At 30.3% G+C, this 19731-nt stretch overlaps 3 protein-coding genes across 7 annotated transcripts in view; 1 reads left to right on the top strand and 2 right to left on the bottom strand.

The window, feature by feature from the left end:
• LOC130443732 (serine/threonine-protein phosphatase 2A 56 kDa regulatory subunit gamma isoform-like) overlaps window positions 1-5172 on the bottom strand; it is a 29165-nt gene extending 23993 nt beyond the window's left edge. Inside the window, exons 1-3 of one of the 4 annotated variants that reach the window (XM_056778500.1) lie at window positions 4806-5172; window positions 4671-4715; window positions 933-1080 (exon numbers count right to left, since the gene is read on the bottom strand). In XM_056778500.1, coding sequence (XP_056634478.1) covers window positions 933-1080; window positions 4671-4715; window positions 4806-4808 — 196 coding nt within the window. In that variant the 5' untranslated portion in view covers window positions 4809-5172. The remainder of the gene's footprint in view (window positions 1-932; window positions 1081-4670; window positions 4716-4805) is intronic. The other 3 variants (XM_056778502.1, XM_056778503.1, XM_056778505.1) reach the window with 3 other exon arrangements.
• A 203-nt stretch (window positions 5173-5375) lies between these two features.
• On the top strand, window positions 5376-19517 carry LOC130444332 (protein O-mannosyl-transferase 2). Of its 2 annotated transcripts, XM_056779417.1 has the most exons (15): window positions 5376-5705; window positions 5759-5842; window positions 5917-6001; window positions 6699-6803; window positions 7952-8060; window positions 8294-8562; window positions 12672-12778; window positions 13491-13540; window positions 13637-13779; window positions 14705-14887; window positions 15566-15824; window positions 16774-16922; window positions 17042-17192; window positions 18123-18263; window positions 19183-19517. In XM_056779417.1, the coding sequence occupies exons 1-15, from the start codon at window positions 5674-5676 to the stop codon at window positions 19398-19400; spliced, it is 2085 nt and encodes a 694-aa protein (XP_056635395.1). In that variant the 5' UTR covers window positions 5376-5673; the 3' UTR covers window positions 19401-19517. The 2 variants fall into 2 exon arrangements, with proteins under 2 accessions (XP_056635395.1, XP_056635396.1); XM_056779418.1 differs by lacking the exon at window positions 5917-6001 and having other exon boundaries at window positions 5671-5705.
• LOC130444333 (4-hydroxybenzoate polyprenyltransferase, mitochondrial) lies at window positions 9862-11752 on the bottom strand. The gene has a single exon (XM_056779420.1). It carries the CDS (start codon window positions 11635-11637, stop codon window positions 10552-10554), a length of 1086 nt encoding a protein of 361 aa, XP_056635398.1. The 5' UTR covers window positions 11638-11752; the 3' UTR covers window positions 9862-10551.
• Window positions 19518-19731: the final 214 nt, after the last annotated feature.

Here is a 19731-nt window from a genome sequence, read left to right as displayed (position 1 = left end):
TTCTAACTTCCTGTGGTTTAAAGTGACTTTTGAGGTTTAAATTTCAATTGTAAAATTTGGCCTAAGAGGCAGATCTCTAGATTCATTGATCTGAATTGCTATACCGTGAATTGTCGATCACGTTTACTGATCAATACAATAAATTAATCTTTAGAGTTTGTGATTTTTCAATCGTCATCATGGATGCATATTTTTTCACGTTGTAGTCCACAGTACGTCGAGATATTAATAATACGGCGGCAATGGTACGGTTACTTTTGCCTATACTATGAAGACTCGCGATTAAGGCACGAGTTTCAATCGATATTTCCTTGGTTTTACACATTTTAAAACTACCAAATCTGAATCTGAAAACAATTCGTATACGAATTTCACAAAAACATGTTTCGGTGCAATCAACAGCACGTACTTGTGTCTTAAAAGGCGAACTGCGATTAAACTACGATCATAAACACCGAAGAAATAATGAGCAAAGCGCTCGTATAAAGTAAACAAATAACAGACACTATTATTTTTGGTTTGTAACACACCGTTTTGATCTTCGATTGACAATATGAAAGAGAAATTTATTAAAGTCTATTATTTTGAAATTTGATGAATAGATTATGATATGGGCAAAAACTTTTGACCGATTGTGTATCTTAAAATGTTTTTCGCGATAAAATTTTATTCCGTTTGTTGATGAATTGATGAAAGTTTAATGAATTTCTAGGTCATCCTAAATATATAGAAATAGTATGAATTGTTTGAAATTTTACGACTTTCAGTAAATCAGAAATATAATAGATTTGTAAAGTAAACAAGTTGTATAATAAATTTGATATAAATAACTCATTGTGGCGTAGTGAGAACAATTCAGTACGATTTATTTTGAAATCCGATACATACATATATAAACAGTTGTCGACTTAATCATTCAAAATTCTACGTACCTTTTAACGGCGGCAAAACATCCAACTCTTGGTTTTTGGGAATGTTGAATCTGGACTGTCTCTTCTCTTTTCTTGAATTTGTAATTGCTCCTGCCGTCATTTTGTTCTTATTAATAGGACTCTGGGGAGGAACAGAAACGGTTTTAGACTGAAAAAACACCAACTATAACTACACAGGCCGCATGCACATTCTTTAGGTATTATTACCAATGCCACATCTACTGATTTTCGCCTACGAAATATGCTACTTAATGACATTATAAAATAATAAAAACTATCAATTTCAAAAATTGTGGTTTGTGGATCTCATCGCCAATAGTAAACAAAATCTTAAAATAGATGCACTAAGTCACAGCGTAAATAGGTACTAGCCTACTAAATATAAAACAAAATATTTCCATGGGATAGTGGCGTTTTTATATAGGCCAGTCAATGAATATTTGATGTTTTAACACCTCTAAATTATTACCTCTGATAATAACATTGATTCATGCTTATTATAACTTCAATATACACAAGAATTCTTAGCCGAACATAGAAAGAAAGGTGAAAAATAAAAAAAAAAGTGTCATTATTTTTCAATACATTCTCCTTTTATTTCCACACATTTTTCAGAACGTCTGACTAAAGCTTCTGTCACTATAAAAATATGATGCATCTTTAGAGTCAAAATATTCGTACACCGCCCGTTCAATTTCATCATCGCTATTAAATCTTTTACCCATTAACTTGTTATTCGGCTTTGCGAACAAAAAATAGTCGGACTGGACTAGATCAGGAATATATAGTGTTTTCGCGACCTTTGTTTTTTTAGACACGGGCTCTCTTTTCCGATACCACTCCATTGAATATCTTTTGGATGTCGGATCATAGTAAAAGATCATAGATTCATCATGTGTTACAACTGAAGGGATTACACTTTCTTGATTCTCGCGACAAAGCTCTAAAAATCGTTAACAACATTCTACACGACGTTGCGTTGTCATATTTAAATGCTCATTGAATGTGTTAGGGTGTAGTCATCATCACAAAACTTAGGAGATGACCCGCAAGTGGGTAATCTCCTCATGATTCTCGAGTCTAGCTAAAATAACTTAGACCGAATGTTAATTATTGAAAATGAAGGACACAAGTCACCGTAAACAGCTTCCAGTTTTTGATTTGTGTTGGTATTAATCCTTCTTTAGTCAAAAACAGCGCGAAACTCAATTTGCGACATGTTTCAAAACCACTTGACTGAGTGGTCGTTCGATCTCTACTATAAGAGTTACTATTTAAGTTTTGAGATAGACAAATGAAAACAAATATTTATAATTGGATATGGCTTTATTGTTTTTCAAAATATTCTCCATTACAATACATTTTTGAATGCGTTTGAACCAATTACCAACATATGATTTGAACGCATCAACCGCTTCTTTAGGTGTAGAAAAACGTTGACATTGCAATTTATTTTTCATCTGTATGAATAAGAAGAAATCATTGGATGCCAAACAAGGACTATATGGCGGATGACCGATCAATTCGATGTTTTGACTGTTCCAAAAACGTTTTTGTTTGACCATAGGTGTGATACGCATTGTCATGGTGGAGAATGATTCGTCTTCTACGATTGGTTTCCCGTATTTTTTCGAATACTTCTGATGAACAAATGCTGATGTATAATTTGGAATTGACCGTTCTACGTTGCTCTAACGGAATGTTGGCGATATGTCTATTTATTCTGACAAAACATTATTGGATTTGGCTATTCTCGAAAGAACCATACAGTAGATTATTGTTTAGTTTCTGTTTCATATGGATAGATCCATGATTCGCCGCCTGTCACGATCCTATAAACGTCTTTTGAATAACCGCGATTGATTTTGCTGCAATATTAAATGTTTGCGAACTAGTGCTTAAGTATGCACCAATCTCACGGTATGGTACATAACGATCTTGCAATATCAGTTTACGCACGGCATTGATGTTTTCTAGCACAATAGCCGATTTTGGACGATATTCACGAAACCCATCCTGTAGCGACTGTAATAAACAATTATCTTTTTTTTACTCAGCTTCAAATGTAGACTCTTAAGTTGGCAGGAGGTCGTCTTTCGCGTTGGGGCCCGTGTGAGTGTAAAGAATGTTCTAAATGATTGTGGAAGCGGAGTGAGGGTAGGTCCACTATCCATTATCCTATTACTGTTATATTCACGATCTGCATGGGAGATTTGGGAGGACTCTTTCATACAATCCTCAAGAGAAGCATTGTTGAATGGACTTTCCACCGGATTAGAAAACCCATCAGGTAGGTAATAATTCAGAAAACTATTTCGCAAGCTTTCATTTAGTTTCAGTTGTCTGTGTATGTATGAATAATATATGAATTTCCTTATCTTTATTTATAATTTCTCACTTATTTATCAAATTCTAAATATCAAGTTATTTGAGCATCTTCCATTTTTGTTTCTATAAAGATTTTTTTACTATTATTTATTATTGCGTTGACTTGAGTTCAATTGATAGCACATTTTATATTTAATATAAATTTTGATTTTAGGAAAGCTGCTTTATGGGTATTTGAATCGATAAGACACTTCAAACTATCATTGTGCCAAATTTCAGAAAAACTGGCCAAAATCCAATTTCCATAAGAAAATCTACTCATGGAGTAGGCGAGTTACTTGTGTTTAGGTTTTATCTCTTTAAGCAATCAGTTTATGCATTGCCGTTAATCTAATCATTTTGCAGAATTGAAGATATCTAATTTCAAACTAATATTGTGATAATGACCTGTTATAATTATAAAACAATTTGCTGAGGTGTTTTAAGCAAAACAATGTTGCCACTGAAAATATTTGAAGTGTTTTTAATGAATACCAACTAAAAATCTGAGTATATAAAATTTATGTAATCATATTTTTATTTCTGCAAGTTGATAACATTTTTGAATGGAGAATTTATATAAAACTGATTTAAGAATGTGAATTTACAATTTAAATTTCTAGTGTTTTGTGATTTTTTATAAATATGTGCAGTAACCGAAATAATTAATTTATTTCATTTCGCTTTAACCCAGTTTATTAATTAAAATTCCAAAGTATGTTTGATTATAATTCCTGTCAAGAATGTTCTTCTAAAAATACGTTCATATAGAAAATAGATTATTATTATTCACTATAATTTATAAAAAAATTTCTCCAATTTATGCTGTAGGTTCAAACACTCAGTATAACTTGTTATCATTTATGTCAATTAGATTATCACCAATAAGATTTGACAAAAATAAACTTTTACAATAAAAAATAAGGATTTAACTCAAAGTTGAAGTGTAGAAATTTATCACATTGTTAAGGAAATAATGTATCAAAGATTCAATTATAATTATCAAAAATACTCCCGAATATAAAAGCATACATGACTTAAATGGATTATTTATATAAGAAAATGAAAACAATATTAACAAAACAACCAACATAATACACTTTACAAGTAGGTTCTGATAAATTTGCAAGCCATAACAAAAATGCGATGCTCATTCCAAACAAGTAGATAATAGATTTCCATTACAATATTATTATTGTTATGTATGAACCATTGAAATGTTAATATGAGCACAAAAAATACTTAAATTCCTATTAAAAATGCAAAGTTATTTCAACAGATTCCTGGTCTAAAAATAGCATTTAATGTAAACTAACAACTCGTAATGTAACGCGTTTCCTACTTATTTAATTAAAAATATGAAATACTCACCTCTACATCATTTTCGCCGTTTCCTATAATTTTATTCTTTGGATCCTATAAAAAATATGTACTGATAACATTTAGACTTACTAACCTATTTGACATTTGGTTGGTCTTGATTAAAGTAATTTATTTCCTACTCACCATTTTGATAAGCGTTACAATATGGATAATTATTAATTAGGAAGGCTGCAGATAATCTTGCTAATTGTAATAATAAATTAACAAAACAGGAATGGCCACGGCATCAATCAACAAATTCCGTTACCGAGTAGTACACTTCTACAAAAACCACAACACTAGAATTAAATCTTTAACAATAAAACTAGTTGATTATTTCTAACACAATAGCAGATATAAAAATATTATAATAGTTATCGAGATAATTAATAAGGTATAAAAAGGGTTAAAATATACATCGCACCGGACATTTTACAAGTAGTGGTAAATAAAATAAGTAAGAACTATCAACAGAGACATTCCAAACCATTTCATTGGTTTAGACGAGAGTGCCATCTATATGAAGTTATATTAGTTTCTAAAGTAGTTTTACAGTAACTGTTAGTAAATACTTACATCTTATAGAGAGCCAAATAGATGACGCCGTATAAAAATCCATGGGAAATCACAAAACCAAAATGCTACACCTGGATATTATTCTGTGATCTATGCCACGATTTTCAAAAAGATATAAATAATCCCAAAACAAATAAATGAAGTATGCCTATGTATTAAAATATATGAGAAAGAAGATTTGATAGCGATATTAACCTTCAATTTGATTTTCACAACAAATAGCTTGAGATTAAGCAGGAACAAGGTTTTATTAACGTTTGAAACTACCAAAGTTATATAAAAATTGAGATGAGCGAAATAACCTCTGTTTATCAACTGCTAAATATCTTCCCGTAAATAACGGAACTTCCATGCACGTCCGCATATATACACGTTACATTTATGTACATACATATTGTAAAATTGAAATATCAAATGAAAAATATTGGCTATAAAGATGGCCCAAAAAATATATGATACATCGACAAGGTAGTTATAAGATATCTTTAACATAATTAGCCACTCTAGTTGTAATATTTTAGGACATGGTGGTCAATTTTTGGAATACTATATATTCTCAGTATTTTTACACGATTTTATAAAATTAGTGAGCCAGATCATATTTGGTAAGTATTACAAATATGTATGTATATTGTAGTTTTCACATCTATGAAATGTAATTGGTAATTAACTATTTTAGTTGGGATGAAACCCATTTTGGCAAAATGGGAAGTTGGTATATTAACAGAACTTTCTTTTTTGATGTTCATCCACCATTAGGAAAGGTATGCTACATAGATTTTATAGAAGCATATTTTCAAAGTATGGGTACTAAAAATTGATCATATTTTACATATGATCATTTAACACGTTGAGCCTCAGTTAGGTCAATAGGTCCACAACTGAACTTTCCCCACAGCCCAGATCAGAGGTAGTTTATTTCAAACCTACTCCTCCATAACCCATATTTAAATATTTCACTATTCGGTTGGACTGCCCTGGGTCTTTGAAACACTTATTCCATTTGATTTTTTTCATGATTTTCAACTCGATTGTAAAACAAACACTTTTTATATTTTTTTGTTTCCTTCAACATGATTCAAATAATATTTGGTTAAAATTTTCAATTTGTACTGTCTTTACATTCCAAAACACATCATACATTTTTGTATACTTCACATAAAAACATGAATCATCATTCAAAGAATAGAAAAGCAAATAAAATTCAGTTTTTCCATACTGCAAGTAGGGTGTACCTCCAAAGAAATATAATGAAAAGATTCCATATAGGGTCTGAGAATATAAAAAAAATTTGGTCCTAGGGGAAAGTTTATCAATTTTAGTTAGGGCTCAATATGATAAAAGTCATTTTTTTTCTGTTTCAAATTAAAAAATGAGTTTTACAGAACTTCGCCTTTAGGTGTAAATATTACCAAAAGTTACTTATAATTCGGCTGAGGGTAGGTTATTATTTGTTTTTAGATGTTGATTGGTCTTTCTGGTTATTTAACTGGCTATGATGGAAAATTTGCTTTTGATAAGCCTGGTGATAAGTATGAAAATACGTCATATTTAGGGATGAGAGTTGTAAGTAACACCAATCATTATTTATAAAATCTCAAGTTTTCGTCAATTATAATGCTTCCAATAAGCTAATAAAGTAGATAAAATAGTTAACACTTCAGACGGAACATGACTTTTTATGTTGTAGCTAATTTCTTACAGCAAAATTGATTTTGTGTTATTACTGCCATTTAAAAAAATTCAAATCTTATAATAAAGTTGGCAAATATATTTTCAATATAGATGGTGATTGCAAATTAGTTGTTAACCTTTCAAACAGTGGGAACGCTAGAAAATTGAAAAATTTCTGAAAATGGAAAATTTTTAAATCAGATACAGAAGACTTGAAGAATGAAAATATTATTCAGCAGTTCATTTTAAATCGTTACAATTGAATAAGCACAAGATATCAAAAAAAAAGCTTTTTTTGGAAACAATTAAAACAGTTTTTAACTTTGAGCTTCAAGTACAGAAGCTTTGTCATCACTGGTTGAATGTTGTTAGGGGATAGTGGGATTGATGAGAATAATAACTAACAATACACATGTTCTTAGAACTCAACTAATGATAGATTTTATTGACCATTGACACATCTTAGATAAACCTTTTTAAAAGCTCATTATGATGTAGGGGTTCAACTTCAGAATGTTTGATAAGGAAAGAATAATCTCAATGATAGAAGCCAAATGTCAAGTCATCTGGTAATATGTTGTTTACCATAAACAAACTGAAAATGTAATAATATGAATATCAATAGGGGTCAGTTGGAGCTTAACTCCAAGTTTGTGGGGTTGCAACCCTTGTCACCCGGCCGCCATTTTAGAAAAAGGGTATAGACCTTTTTTGTTATATCTCGCGAACTATTCATTATATGAAAAATTTGTATAGATTTAATTTGTGGCAAATCGCTTTGACTACAATTATATTAATATGATTTTTTGTCGTAAGTTGTAAATTTAAAAAGTTCAGAGCTAAAAAGTGCAAAAATTTCCTTTTTGCAGATGCACATGCGAAACCCTTCCTCTTTACTCAGTCTTTAGCGAGACTAGTACTAAATCTGATAATTATATCTGTTTGACAGACAGATTTTCCGTTTAAAGGGTTAATCTAACATTGTATTACTTTTAATCTATGAAATATGTTAAGATTCAAGATGAGTTGTTTGATTATAGTTTTGCAGTGCTCTTGGAGCTTCTATTGTACCAATGACATTTGTAGCAATAGAGGGAATGACTGATAACATATCTGCAGCTTTTTTTTCTTCATTGCTCATCCTTTTTGGTAAGCAAAAGTAATATGTTTTCCCATATTTATTGTATGATACCTCATAGAAAAATATTTGTTCTCAAAATCTTTCTCATATAGTGAAGCAACAATTATCAATTATTAAAACTTATTATATTTGCAAATTTAAGTGTGTGTGACACTGTGTTTAGTGCTTTTTTAAATACACAAATTTATGAGTAGTTTATTAATTTCATTATTACAGTTATTTTATTAATAATTTTTTACAGATGTTGGTCTTATTACGCTTTCCCAGTACATTTTACTGGATCCGCTACTATTATGTTTCATGATGGGCAGTTTTATGGGAGCAGTAAAAGTATCTTCCAGCAAAACAAAAGAATTTTCATTGAAATGGTGGTTCTGGCTAATATTCACTGGAACTATGTTAGCTTGTTGTATTTCCGTCAAATTTGTAGGACTATTTGTGGTGTTACTAGTAGGTTTAATGACTGTTTCTGATCTTTGGAATATTCTTGGAGACTTGAGCAAATCTGTGGTAAGTAAAATATTTGTCATACTATTTCAATGAAGGTTAAGCTGAAAACTTGAAAATATAAAATAGATGTTCCATAGAGTTCACACCAGCAATGAAAATTTAGTGGTCCAAAAGGACCACCTACGTTATGATTTAGTAGTACAAAAATATAACGTGGTAGACAAAAGTAAAAAAATTAACATATGCATGCTACACACACTTTTATACATATTTTTACGGCATATATAAATTCTTTTATGCAAAAACAGCACAGTAAATATAAAACATAGGTTTTTTTAAAAATATTTTGGGCGACAAATTTGTCGTCGATGTGTATGATTTTGGCGACATTTCTTAATGATTTGGCGACAATTGTCGCTATGTCGCCATGCTGCTGTGAATCCTACTCATTTATCTATTCACATTCAAAATATGTTGGTCAAACAGGATAAATAATTGCCACCTTTGGAACATAAGTAAAAAACAGAAAATAGACATAAGGATTACAAAGTGAAAAAGGAGCAGGATAGGTCATACATTATGGCAACCAGCAACAAACATAACTATACAATCATTTTATTATTATACAACAAGAGATCTGTACGAATATGGAAAAGAACTGTAATAGATGAACTTAATATGGAAAGATGCTACAGAAATAGACTGAAACAGAAAAAATGGATAGCCCTCGTCATCAAAATTTGGATGGAACCCACAAAACTACATATAGTGATCTTATCATTTTACCAAAGCTACTAGGTCCTTCACTCCACTGGGAAGCTATACGCCAATGAACAATGAAAATAATAATTTACAGAGATAGATGCTTTGATTATTCAAAAGATCAACAACTGAAAGTGTTCTCTAAATTATATATTAAAAGAAAAAAGTGAGGTAATGGAAAATTTATTTAGTTCTGTTTTTGATGTGTCTAAAAAGGTTACAGAATAAACTGGCAAACTAGACACCATAATATAGAAAGAATGTAGACTAAAAAGAGAGTGAAGAAAGGAATAAAAAATAAGAGTAAAAAATGATTACTAATCAGGATTGTAATAAAATCACAAGCCAAGGTGAAGAAGCATTGAACAGAGCCATAGAAAGTTTCTAAACTAATATATAGTATTGGAAATATTTTCTGGAGCATCATTGTAAAAACTTCACCCATCTTATGTCCCAATTATCCGTTCAAGTTTTCAATAGATCATCATAATAAATTATAATAAACTCAACAGTTTTGCAAGTTTCCTACTTTTGGAGTGCTCCATTTGTCTATAATTTTGCCAACGGGGAGGTAATTTAATAAGTCTACAAAAGAGAGAATTATTAAATAATTTAATCAATTGAAAAGATTTATGATAATATAATTTCAAAAATAATTTGAATTATTTTTCTCTGTAATTTGATAAAATTTCTAGCTATGATAAGAAACATTTTATTTCTAATAATCTAAAATTAAAAATCAATTGTGAATAAATGTGGTGAACTGGAAACCTAATTTATCAATCCAATCTATCATTAGGAGTAATTTGTTGTAGCAAAACAATACCATATTATAGTTGAATCAACAAAACATTTGACAGCAATGATTACTGGATTTAGGATATTATTAAGGTCGAATAAACAGATGTATAATAGGTACTGTATATAATAGTCATGGTTAATCATATTAAACCTTACATCAGCAGAATATTTTCTGCACTAGTTACACAATATACTATATACATAAAAAGATATAAGATGCATACTAAGCAGTTTCTTTATTTGGGTAACTTCAGCTATCCTAAAACATATGGCAAGAAAGAAATACAATAAATTTTCATTTTCCTTATCTCTACTAATAAATCAGTTTTTAATGAAACATAGACAATAATTTATTATTTATTTCATTAAAACAATTATTAGTTTTTAATTTTCTTCAATGACACATTATTTTGACTTGGAAATATTAGATGAATTAAAACAAAATAATAATAAAAAAAATAAATAAAACATTAATTGTTTTCACACTCATTGTAAATTTAATGGTAACAGATATTTCTTTTCCTTATTTTCTTTAGGTTTCTCTTTCTTCAATAATATCCCCAAAGTAATGCCACAAAATATAATAAAACCTACAGTAGAATTAGAAACAAATTTTCTAGAGCAGTCGCTAGCATCATTAACTTTTAATGAAATGATTTGATTTGCAATGTGTAAAGATACTAAGCTCACAGCAGTGTAATATGGCCAAGTTTGCGAATTCATAATTCCAGATAGTATGAGACTTCCTATCATCGTTGATGCAAATCCACTCAACCATATTTTTGTATAATCATTAAATTTAAGTGCAGTGGATTTAATCCCTAATCGTAAGTCGTCTGATTTATCTTGATGGGCGTAAATAGTATCATAAATAATAGTCCAGCACACACCAGCTAAGTATAAAGGTACACATATTGGTACGTCAACATATCCATGTATTGCACTGTAACCTAGCAGAGCACCCCAGTTAAAAGTCAATCCTAAAACTAACTGTGGCCAATATGTAACTCTTTTCATAAGAGGATAAGTAACTACTAAAGCTAACGAACTAGCACCGAGAAATACACTAGGCCAATTTAATTGTAATAAAATAGCTAAACCTACACTTAGTTGTCCGGCAAGAAACACAAATGCTTGCTTCATAGATATATCACCATTCACTAAAGGCCTATCTTTGGTTCTTGCGACTTTTCCATCAATATCTTTATCCCACATATCATTTATTGTGCAACCAGCTCCTCTCATAACTAAAGCTCCTGTTGCGAATAATGCTAACATGGACAGGTCTGGTATAGAACCTGGAACTGCTGCTGAAGCAATACTCCAACTGCATGGCCAAAATAATAACAACGTGCCTATAGGTCTATCAAACCTCACTAGTTTTAAATATGGCTGAACTGTTTTTGGTGAATTGTTGACTAATTTTGCAGTTAAGGATTTATTATCAGATGGTGTTTCCTTAAATGTGGGATTTGTATAGCTGGAATTGAATGCCGATAAACTATTTTGAAGTTTACTTTCGAAAATTCTTGTATATCTGATATAATTTCGTGTAATTAACTTTGATAACATGTTGAATTTAAATTGTTTCCACTATCTTTTCGGGTACATTTTCTTTGTGCGAGTTAGGTTAAGTTGTGTTGGTTATATCATTTGGACTTGACATTGACTTTTTTAGTGTGCTTTTTTCATATGGCCTTGTCTGTTTAGGCATCAAGCAACAATTTAAGAAACGTACAATAAAATTTACATATTTATAATATAATATCAATTTAATTAACACTTATTATTGTTTTTTTCAAAAAAAAAACTTAAACTTATACAGGGTACTGTGACATTTAGCGACCAGTATACAAACTTCAATAATCTTTTTATCGAAAATAGATAATAAGAGCCATTATATTTGTGTTGATAAATAATTTTCATATAAAAATATTTCACGAAATAAGGTGATATTAACGAAATTTACGATTTGTTTGATAAAATGTTTGAAGTCTTGAGCTAAAAATTATTCACATTTGTACGACAGTGCATTAAATAGTAGGACGTTTTGATATTATACTTCTGGCAAAAATTCCGGGTATTCGAAACCACAATAATAAGTAAAACTATAAGCAAAATCTTCAATTTTATAGTCGTTAGCGCATTTTTTTTAATTATGACTGAGTTTTAAGGGGCCATTTCGAAGTTGTTTACCACTAGTTGAGTTTTCATGCCCAGGTTATCATTTAAAATCTCATTAATTGATTTGTGGAACATAGTTATTTAAGCGGCTATTATTGTTAGAATTAATTAGTAACACTTTTTTTAAACCTACCCAACACAAACCACGGTTTTCAGGTTATGAATGCTGATTGAAACTAAAACTAAAAGAGTATTCAAAGATACTAAAGTAGTTTCAACTAAAGAAGTATTCCTTAAATGAGCTCTCTAAAGAAATCTTCAGTAATGATAATAGTTCTTTAGTTACATACTCTTTTAGTTGCAACTAAAGAAGTTTCACTTCCTAATGTAATATATTTTAATGATTTGGTATTTGTCGACGTTAAAATTTGTATTTTAATATTTCAACTTTTATTAAACGAGAATTTTTTCAATAATTTCAGAGTCACACATTGAAGAATCTATTGGCCAGAGCTCTATGTTTAATTGTACTACCGGTACTACTGTATATTACATTTTTCTACATCCATTTACGAGTCTTGAACAGAAGGTACGTTTTTTTGTCATTTATCAAATACCTCTACAGAGATTTTCAAAATTGTGGATCGAAAAAATGAAAGCAAAAGGATATTATATCGATGAAACAAAAATCTAAATATACAATATTACAGACTGTAGTTTTATGATTATTATATTCCTATCTATATATGTTCTTCAATATATGAATATCAAAATTTTGAACTATAAATATCAATATTATTTTTATTTGTTGTGCATCACGTAACTATATGATAGACAAAAATTTTCGAATGGAAGAGTATGTTGAAGATATTTTATTCTGCATAGAAATGGGGGAATCTACTATAGGCCCAGATATTTTCGATATTTACATGCCAAAAATGTGTTGGAATATGTACTGAGAGTAGCGGTTCAATAGCAGGTCGAAACCAATGACTTCAAGTTCTCATTTGGTAAATAGCAACCAATGCGATTTAGACTCATTGCAGGTGCCATAAAGAAGCATTGACTGCTGACAACTTACTATGGAGCTGCCGGGTATTCTTAAGATTGTGATAAAATTTCTAGAGTTTTTTATAGGTTGATTTCATTGAATAAGCATTATTAGAGATCTTCGCCATCTGTGAGGAATTTATTTTTTCTTCAATCTTTGATAAACAACAGTGTAGTTTTGTAACAATTTTCTTAAGACATGATAGCGCTTTTATTTGATGATAATTTTTGATATTTCTTGTAAATTTTAGTGGCAATGGAGATGGATTTTATAGTTCCGCTTTTCAGTCTCAATTAATAGGTAAGTAAAAATTAGTGTTCAAATATCGTAGAATGAAGTTATATGCCAAATGTCTTCTAGTAGAATTATTATTTTGTTAAAAATGTTTTTTATTAGGTAACAGTTTGCATAATGCCAGTATGCCACATCAAGTAGCTTATGGAGCGATAATTACAATTAAAAATCATCGTACCGGTGGGGGATATTTACATTCGCATTTTCATTTATATCCCGAAGGAATTGGAGCCAGGCAACAACAGGTGAAGATGTTTGAATTTATTTTTCTATTAATTTCCAAAATAAAATTTTTACACACTCAAGAGATAATCTTTACAAAGGTATTCAACACAAAAATAACTGTTTCAAGTATACTAAATATATTTTTCTGAAAATTGATCGAAATTTATAAATGATGAATTAAAAATTTTCGTACCACAATAGTTTTATATACTTTTACTAAATTTTGATGGCTTTTTTTATGGATAATATCCTTGATGTTTCGACTCAATGGCGGTCATATAATTGTATCAATCAATAGATCAAAAGTATATTAAATCAACGTTTCATTATTGGAAACTTATGTCTGCACAAATAGCTTGTACCAAACATAGCCATTATTTTCTGGGCGTGGGCAACTATATGTGGGTATTGTGTCCTAGATGAGGACATATAAAATTCCAATTTGCTGGTGTTCAGAAATAGTTGCTTCAACTCGAGCACCTACTCGAGCTTCATTTTCGGTTTTCGCTCATATCCCCGTCCGCGTTCGCATCTGTTGTTTTATGTGCGACGTGCACTGTTATTACTGCCAATTGATAATAATGTAATTTCTGATAATAAGAAAGCTGTACTTGATTTTTTGTTGGTCGCGGGCCGGATTTCAACGCTTTGCGGGCCATAGTTTCCCCATCCCTGGACTATATAGTACCATTTTAATATTTTGTAAAATCATTTTAAGATTTCAATTTGATATGTAAGTTTAGAAATTATTTTTTTATATGAAAATTGTCCATTCTACATAAATTATGTATGATTATTTTTATTACATGATTTAACTTCATTTACATCTTTTGCTTAGTAATCATTTCGAAAAAATGTATTCTATGGATGAAATTATATTTTTCAAATTAATTTTATATCAATTTTTCTTTATAATATCAACTAACCTCAATTATTTTTTCCTAGATCACAACATACACTCATAAAGATGATAACAACAAATGGTTAATAAAAAAATTCAACTCTGAATCATATGATGGAATTGAAATAGTAAAAAATGGTGATTTGGTTCGTCTAGAACATATTCCTACTCGAAGAAATCTACATTCACATAAAGAACAAGCTCCAATTACTAAAAAATATTTTCAGGTAAAGACATATTGTATAATTAAAGGGGTATTAAAGGTACTGGATTAGTTTTCTGGGGTGGATTAATGGTTTAGCTGTAAACACAGGGTTCTCCAGTATCGTAGTAAGAAAGGGAACACAATAGGTATACGAGACCCCAAATCTAAATATGCATACATATACATACCAAGCTCACATAACAGATGCTGCCAGTTATAACAAAGAATCATGAATGAGTGACAACCATCTAAATTTTTCATTCTTTTAATCAGGATCGATCCGGGGGTCCTTCGATTCTTTATTAGTTAGATTCACTGATGTTAACAGGTTGTTTGAGTGCTCAGTAGTATAGTCCACTTAGAATCCTTTTGTTACAGTTATTGGAATGACCTCCTGTAAACCTAATTTTATTTTATGGACTTTCTATTTTATGGTATCAGTTGAAAAAGTTCTAAATGTAAAAATACCAAACTCAACAGATAGTGCCATTCACTGACAAATAGTTCTAGATAGATCCATATTGCATAACCACATGACTATTACAGCTATTTGCGTGACCTACCTATGGACAAATGCTATTTTATGGACTACTTATTTATGTCTTTCAGTTTTCACTGTAGCTATAGCAATCTTTGCTACAAATAATAAATTATTGCAAACATATTATGGGTCTAAAATGGATTATTGTATTTATTTCAGGTTACCGGATACGGAGAAAATGGAACAGGAGATGCCAATGATGTATGGCGAATAATGGTTATTGGAGAGAAAGTCGGAGCAGATGTTACAGCAGTAACTAGTAAATTGAAATTCATACACTATCTACAATCCTGTATTTTAACTACCACCGGCAAACAACTGCCGAAATGGGGTTATGAACAGCAAGAAGTCACTTGTAATCCAAATTTGAGAGATCAAAATGGAATTTGGAACGTTGAAGAAAACATTTTTGAAGCATGTAAAGATATTATTCTATTTCTTATTATGATAAGTTATTTGAATCGATATTATATAAATATGGCTGTACAAACACTGATAATGCTTTTGAACAAAATGTTCAGAAGAGGCGATTACACCAGAAAACTAAAAACAGTTCGGAAAGTCATGAATTGGTGGCGTTTCCTTTATATCAATGAATCCATAATTCATTTTGCTGTTTGGAGCAACTTGGGCGAAATAAAAAGAATGTTTTGTGCCAATATGTCTTCAAGAATTAAACTTGGATTAAGCACTGAGCTAAATCAAAACGACAGGCATTCACTTTTTTTATCTAGAAATAACAATAAAAATTATTGATTTTTATATGAAAATTTATGTTGCTTTTAATTTTGAAAGATGATGTTCTAGCCTTGATGGGAATTTTTATTTTCACAGAGTGATCCCATTGATAATTTATATATGTTCCTAATATTACCAGCGTTCACTTTTTTATTGTTAGTTTATTGTGAGCTCGTGTAAGGAATATGAATTTTATTGCATATTTCACTGTTTACAGAAGGTCCAATCTTGCTGTTTTCTAAAACCTTTCTTGTTCTGCGTAGAGGGGATAATATGCAGCCCTATTATTTCTTCCGTTAGTTCACTCCCCATTCTAATATTGGCTGATTTGTTGTAATAGAGGAGGTGCTTTATTCGGTTATCTATCTCTGTCGTGTTTGATGTTGTCGAATGATTTGCTGTAATCAATGACCAAGAGGTATTTTGTGCATGACTCTGCACCTCATTGATGTGCATCCATAAAGTTTTCCCAAAAGTGACTATTCGCTTAAACAATCTACAATGTAACATTATAAGAAAATCTTCCCTTTCAAAATTTTTTTCGTCAAATAAAGGTTCTAATTTTTTTGTAATTTGTGTATAATATTAAATATGAAATATCGCCATTGATTAATGTCTCTTTTTTTTAGTACCGAATGTTAATTTTGAAGTATACGCCCCTAGTTTTTTGGAACGATTTCTTGAATCTCACGCCGTAATGTTTCAAGGAAATGCTGGTTTAAAACCGAAAGAAGGAGAAATTACATCACGTCCTTGGCAATGGCCGATCAATTATAGAGTATGGTCTATATATATATATATATATATATATATATATATATATATATATATATATATATATATATATATATATAAAAATATTAAATATAAGTAATAATTTTATTTATTCCTTTTTAGGGACAATTTTTTTCCGGAACTCAATTTAGAATATATCTGCTTGGAAATCCTGTAATATGGTGGGGGAATTTGATATTTATTATAATATTCTTATTAGCTTTTGGTGTCCATGCTATCAAAGTACAAAGAGGATATGTAAATTCTTCAAGCGGTAAGTAACAGGAACAGTATCATGAAAATATTTCTTCAGCTTTAATTGATAATAAGAATAAATGTAGGAATTAATTATTGTAATAAAACGGATCCAACTTTCACCCAACCACATGCTTTAAACAAAACAAATTCAAAAACAAAGAGTGGGTTTAAAGTGCAATATTACCGCCGCCATTCCTCAGAAAGCGCCGTAGCGAAAATGACAACATCAGAAATTTTTTTACGGCTTGCAGAGACAGATTCTATAGTTACTGTGCAACGTTCGTTTCGTATTAAGTTCCGTAGTGATTCTCCGGCCTATAAGAACATCCACAGATAGTATCATCATTTTACTTAGTAAATGAAAGAGTACAGGACGAGTTAGTGAAGAGAGTGTTGAGCAAGTACAATAGTCATTCACGCCCAGCCCAGATTGACAAATTTAGATCATAGTAAAAGATACACAACAACTATAACGCGTCTACAATTGAATCATGATTGTTTTCCAGTGTACCTTAATAAATCGGGTATTCTACAGTCGCCATTTTGCAGCTTCGACTATGCATCGATCGATGCATTTCTTCGATTGACCTTAACTTCCCCTCTCACTAAATATTAGCTCTCTCTTGGCATGACACACACATACACGCACACACATCCATAAGACAGTCCCCCATTTGAATGTAAATAAAAGTTAAGTAAACTTTCTCACAAGCCAATCCCACATATCCCAAATATAGGCCATCCTAAATAACCTTTTGTTTGTTAATAAATCCAGTTCAAAAAACCGAACCGGAAGTAAACAGTTCTATTAATTGGATAAATGGATTCTATGATCTCAGAAACGCTAAACTAACCTGTTTTATGATCCTGAACCGAACAGAGGAGAAAGTTTACTGATTTTTCATCTTTATTCCTTTATTTTTTATGCAAATATGTATCATTTTAGATTCCTATAAGAAGAATTTGTCGGCTTGTGCTTGGTTATTTTTAGGATGGTTGTTACATTATATACCGTTTTGGGCAATGGGCCGTGTACTCTATTTCCATCATTATTTTCCAGCTCTTTTATTTAGTTCCATGATAACAGGTAAATAATTTAAATAATAATATTGAAATATGGATATTGGTTTTTTTACTAAATATATGATAAACTTTAACTAATAGTTTTAAGGACTTGTGAACTTGATTACTTTTTCCCATGCCATGTCTTTTGGACAAATTAGTACAACTAAAATTTCTTCTTCGCCGTTAATCCCTCCACTCCACACTACCAGTTTCAATAAAAACCAACTCGGTTTTTGCTTACAAACCATCCAAGAACCTACTCGTATTCTTTGATGCAACATCACGTGAATCTTTCTTCACGACTTCTGTAGGCTCGTTCTCTTTTATCGCTACCATGAAGGTACACTAGACTCAACCACAAAAAACGACTATTTTTTTCCAACGATACTGTGAAAATATCATTCATGAAAAAATTATCGTTAAAGTTTGATTTCTTAATAATATTATTAATGGGTTTATCGTAACGACTATTGAGTTTTTAACAGTAATCGAATTTTTTACTCAATACTCGTCAATTATCAAACTGAAGAATTTTAGCGATGCGTGTTCTAATAGGAAATTAAATCTCCTAGAAAAAAGCTTTCTTAGTAAATTAAAGTAAAACAAGCCGTTTCCTTGTAATCGTGCCTTAAACATTGATTTATTTTTTTAATTTTACATTTCGATTTTTGTAACTACCAGAAATATCAATAGTTACTTATTTTTAAAGGATATTTAATACTATACAAAAAAGGTTTCTTAACATTTTTGACTAAATTGATAAAGACTGAAACGTCAATTTTTATCTTTTAAAAATTATTTAAAAAACTAATTATATTTGTTTTTATTTGTCTATCTAAAAACTTAAGTAGCACCAACCCTCGCAACAGTGGAAATATTTGTTAAGAAATGTAGTGAATATAAAATTTAGTTAAATAATTTTAAAATTTTTCTTGTTTTAGGCATATTAATTGATTACTTGCTAGAAGAAATTCCAAGCTATTTTTCACCAAACAAATCTAAAATAGTGTATGAAATACTTCTAGGACTAGTTCTGTCGACAATAATTTACAGTTTTTATCTATTTGCTCCTCTTGCTTATGGAATGGTAGGACCATCATCCAATGAAGTGAATTCTACCATGCATGGACTGAGATGGATGGAAAGTTGGGAATTTTGACCCAAGTTTTATTTATTATGACATAATATTTTATCTATTATATATATATACATTATATTTTATATCTATGATATAATTTTTAATTTTTATTTTTGTACTTATTTATGGCTTATAAAAATCAACTGAAAAATGAAATTGTCATTTTTTTAACACTTTTATATTCCCTGCATTAGAAAAAACAGAATTAATTCGCTAATTGCTAAAGTCTCTGATCTCATGTGTCACATCTTTTTTGTATAATTCAAGTTGGAGTTTGATGTTGAATTTGTGTTGTTTAATACTGGTTCGAACGCTTTCAATCGATTTATCAACATCCTCATTCTAACTCTAC

Source organism: Diorhabda sublineata, chromosome 5 (genome assembly GCF_026230105.1).
Source record: "Diorhabda sublineata isolate icDioSubl1.1 chromosome 5, icDioSubl1.1, whole genome shotgun sequence".
Taxonomy (NCBI): Eukaryota; Metazoa; Arthropoda; class Insecta; order Coleoptera; family Chrysomelidae; genus Diorhabda; species Diorhabda sublineata.
The sequence above is the reverse complement of the archived record's forward strand: the minus strand, read 5'-3'. Positions and strand labels throughout refer to the sequence as shown.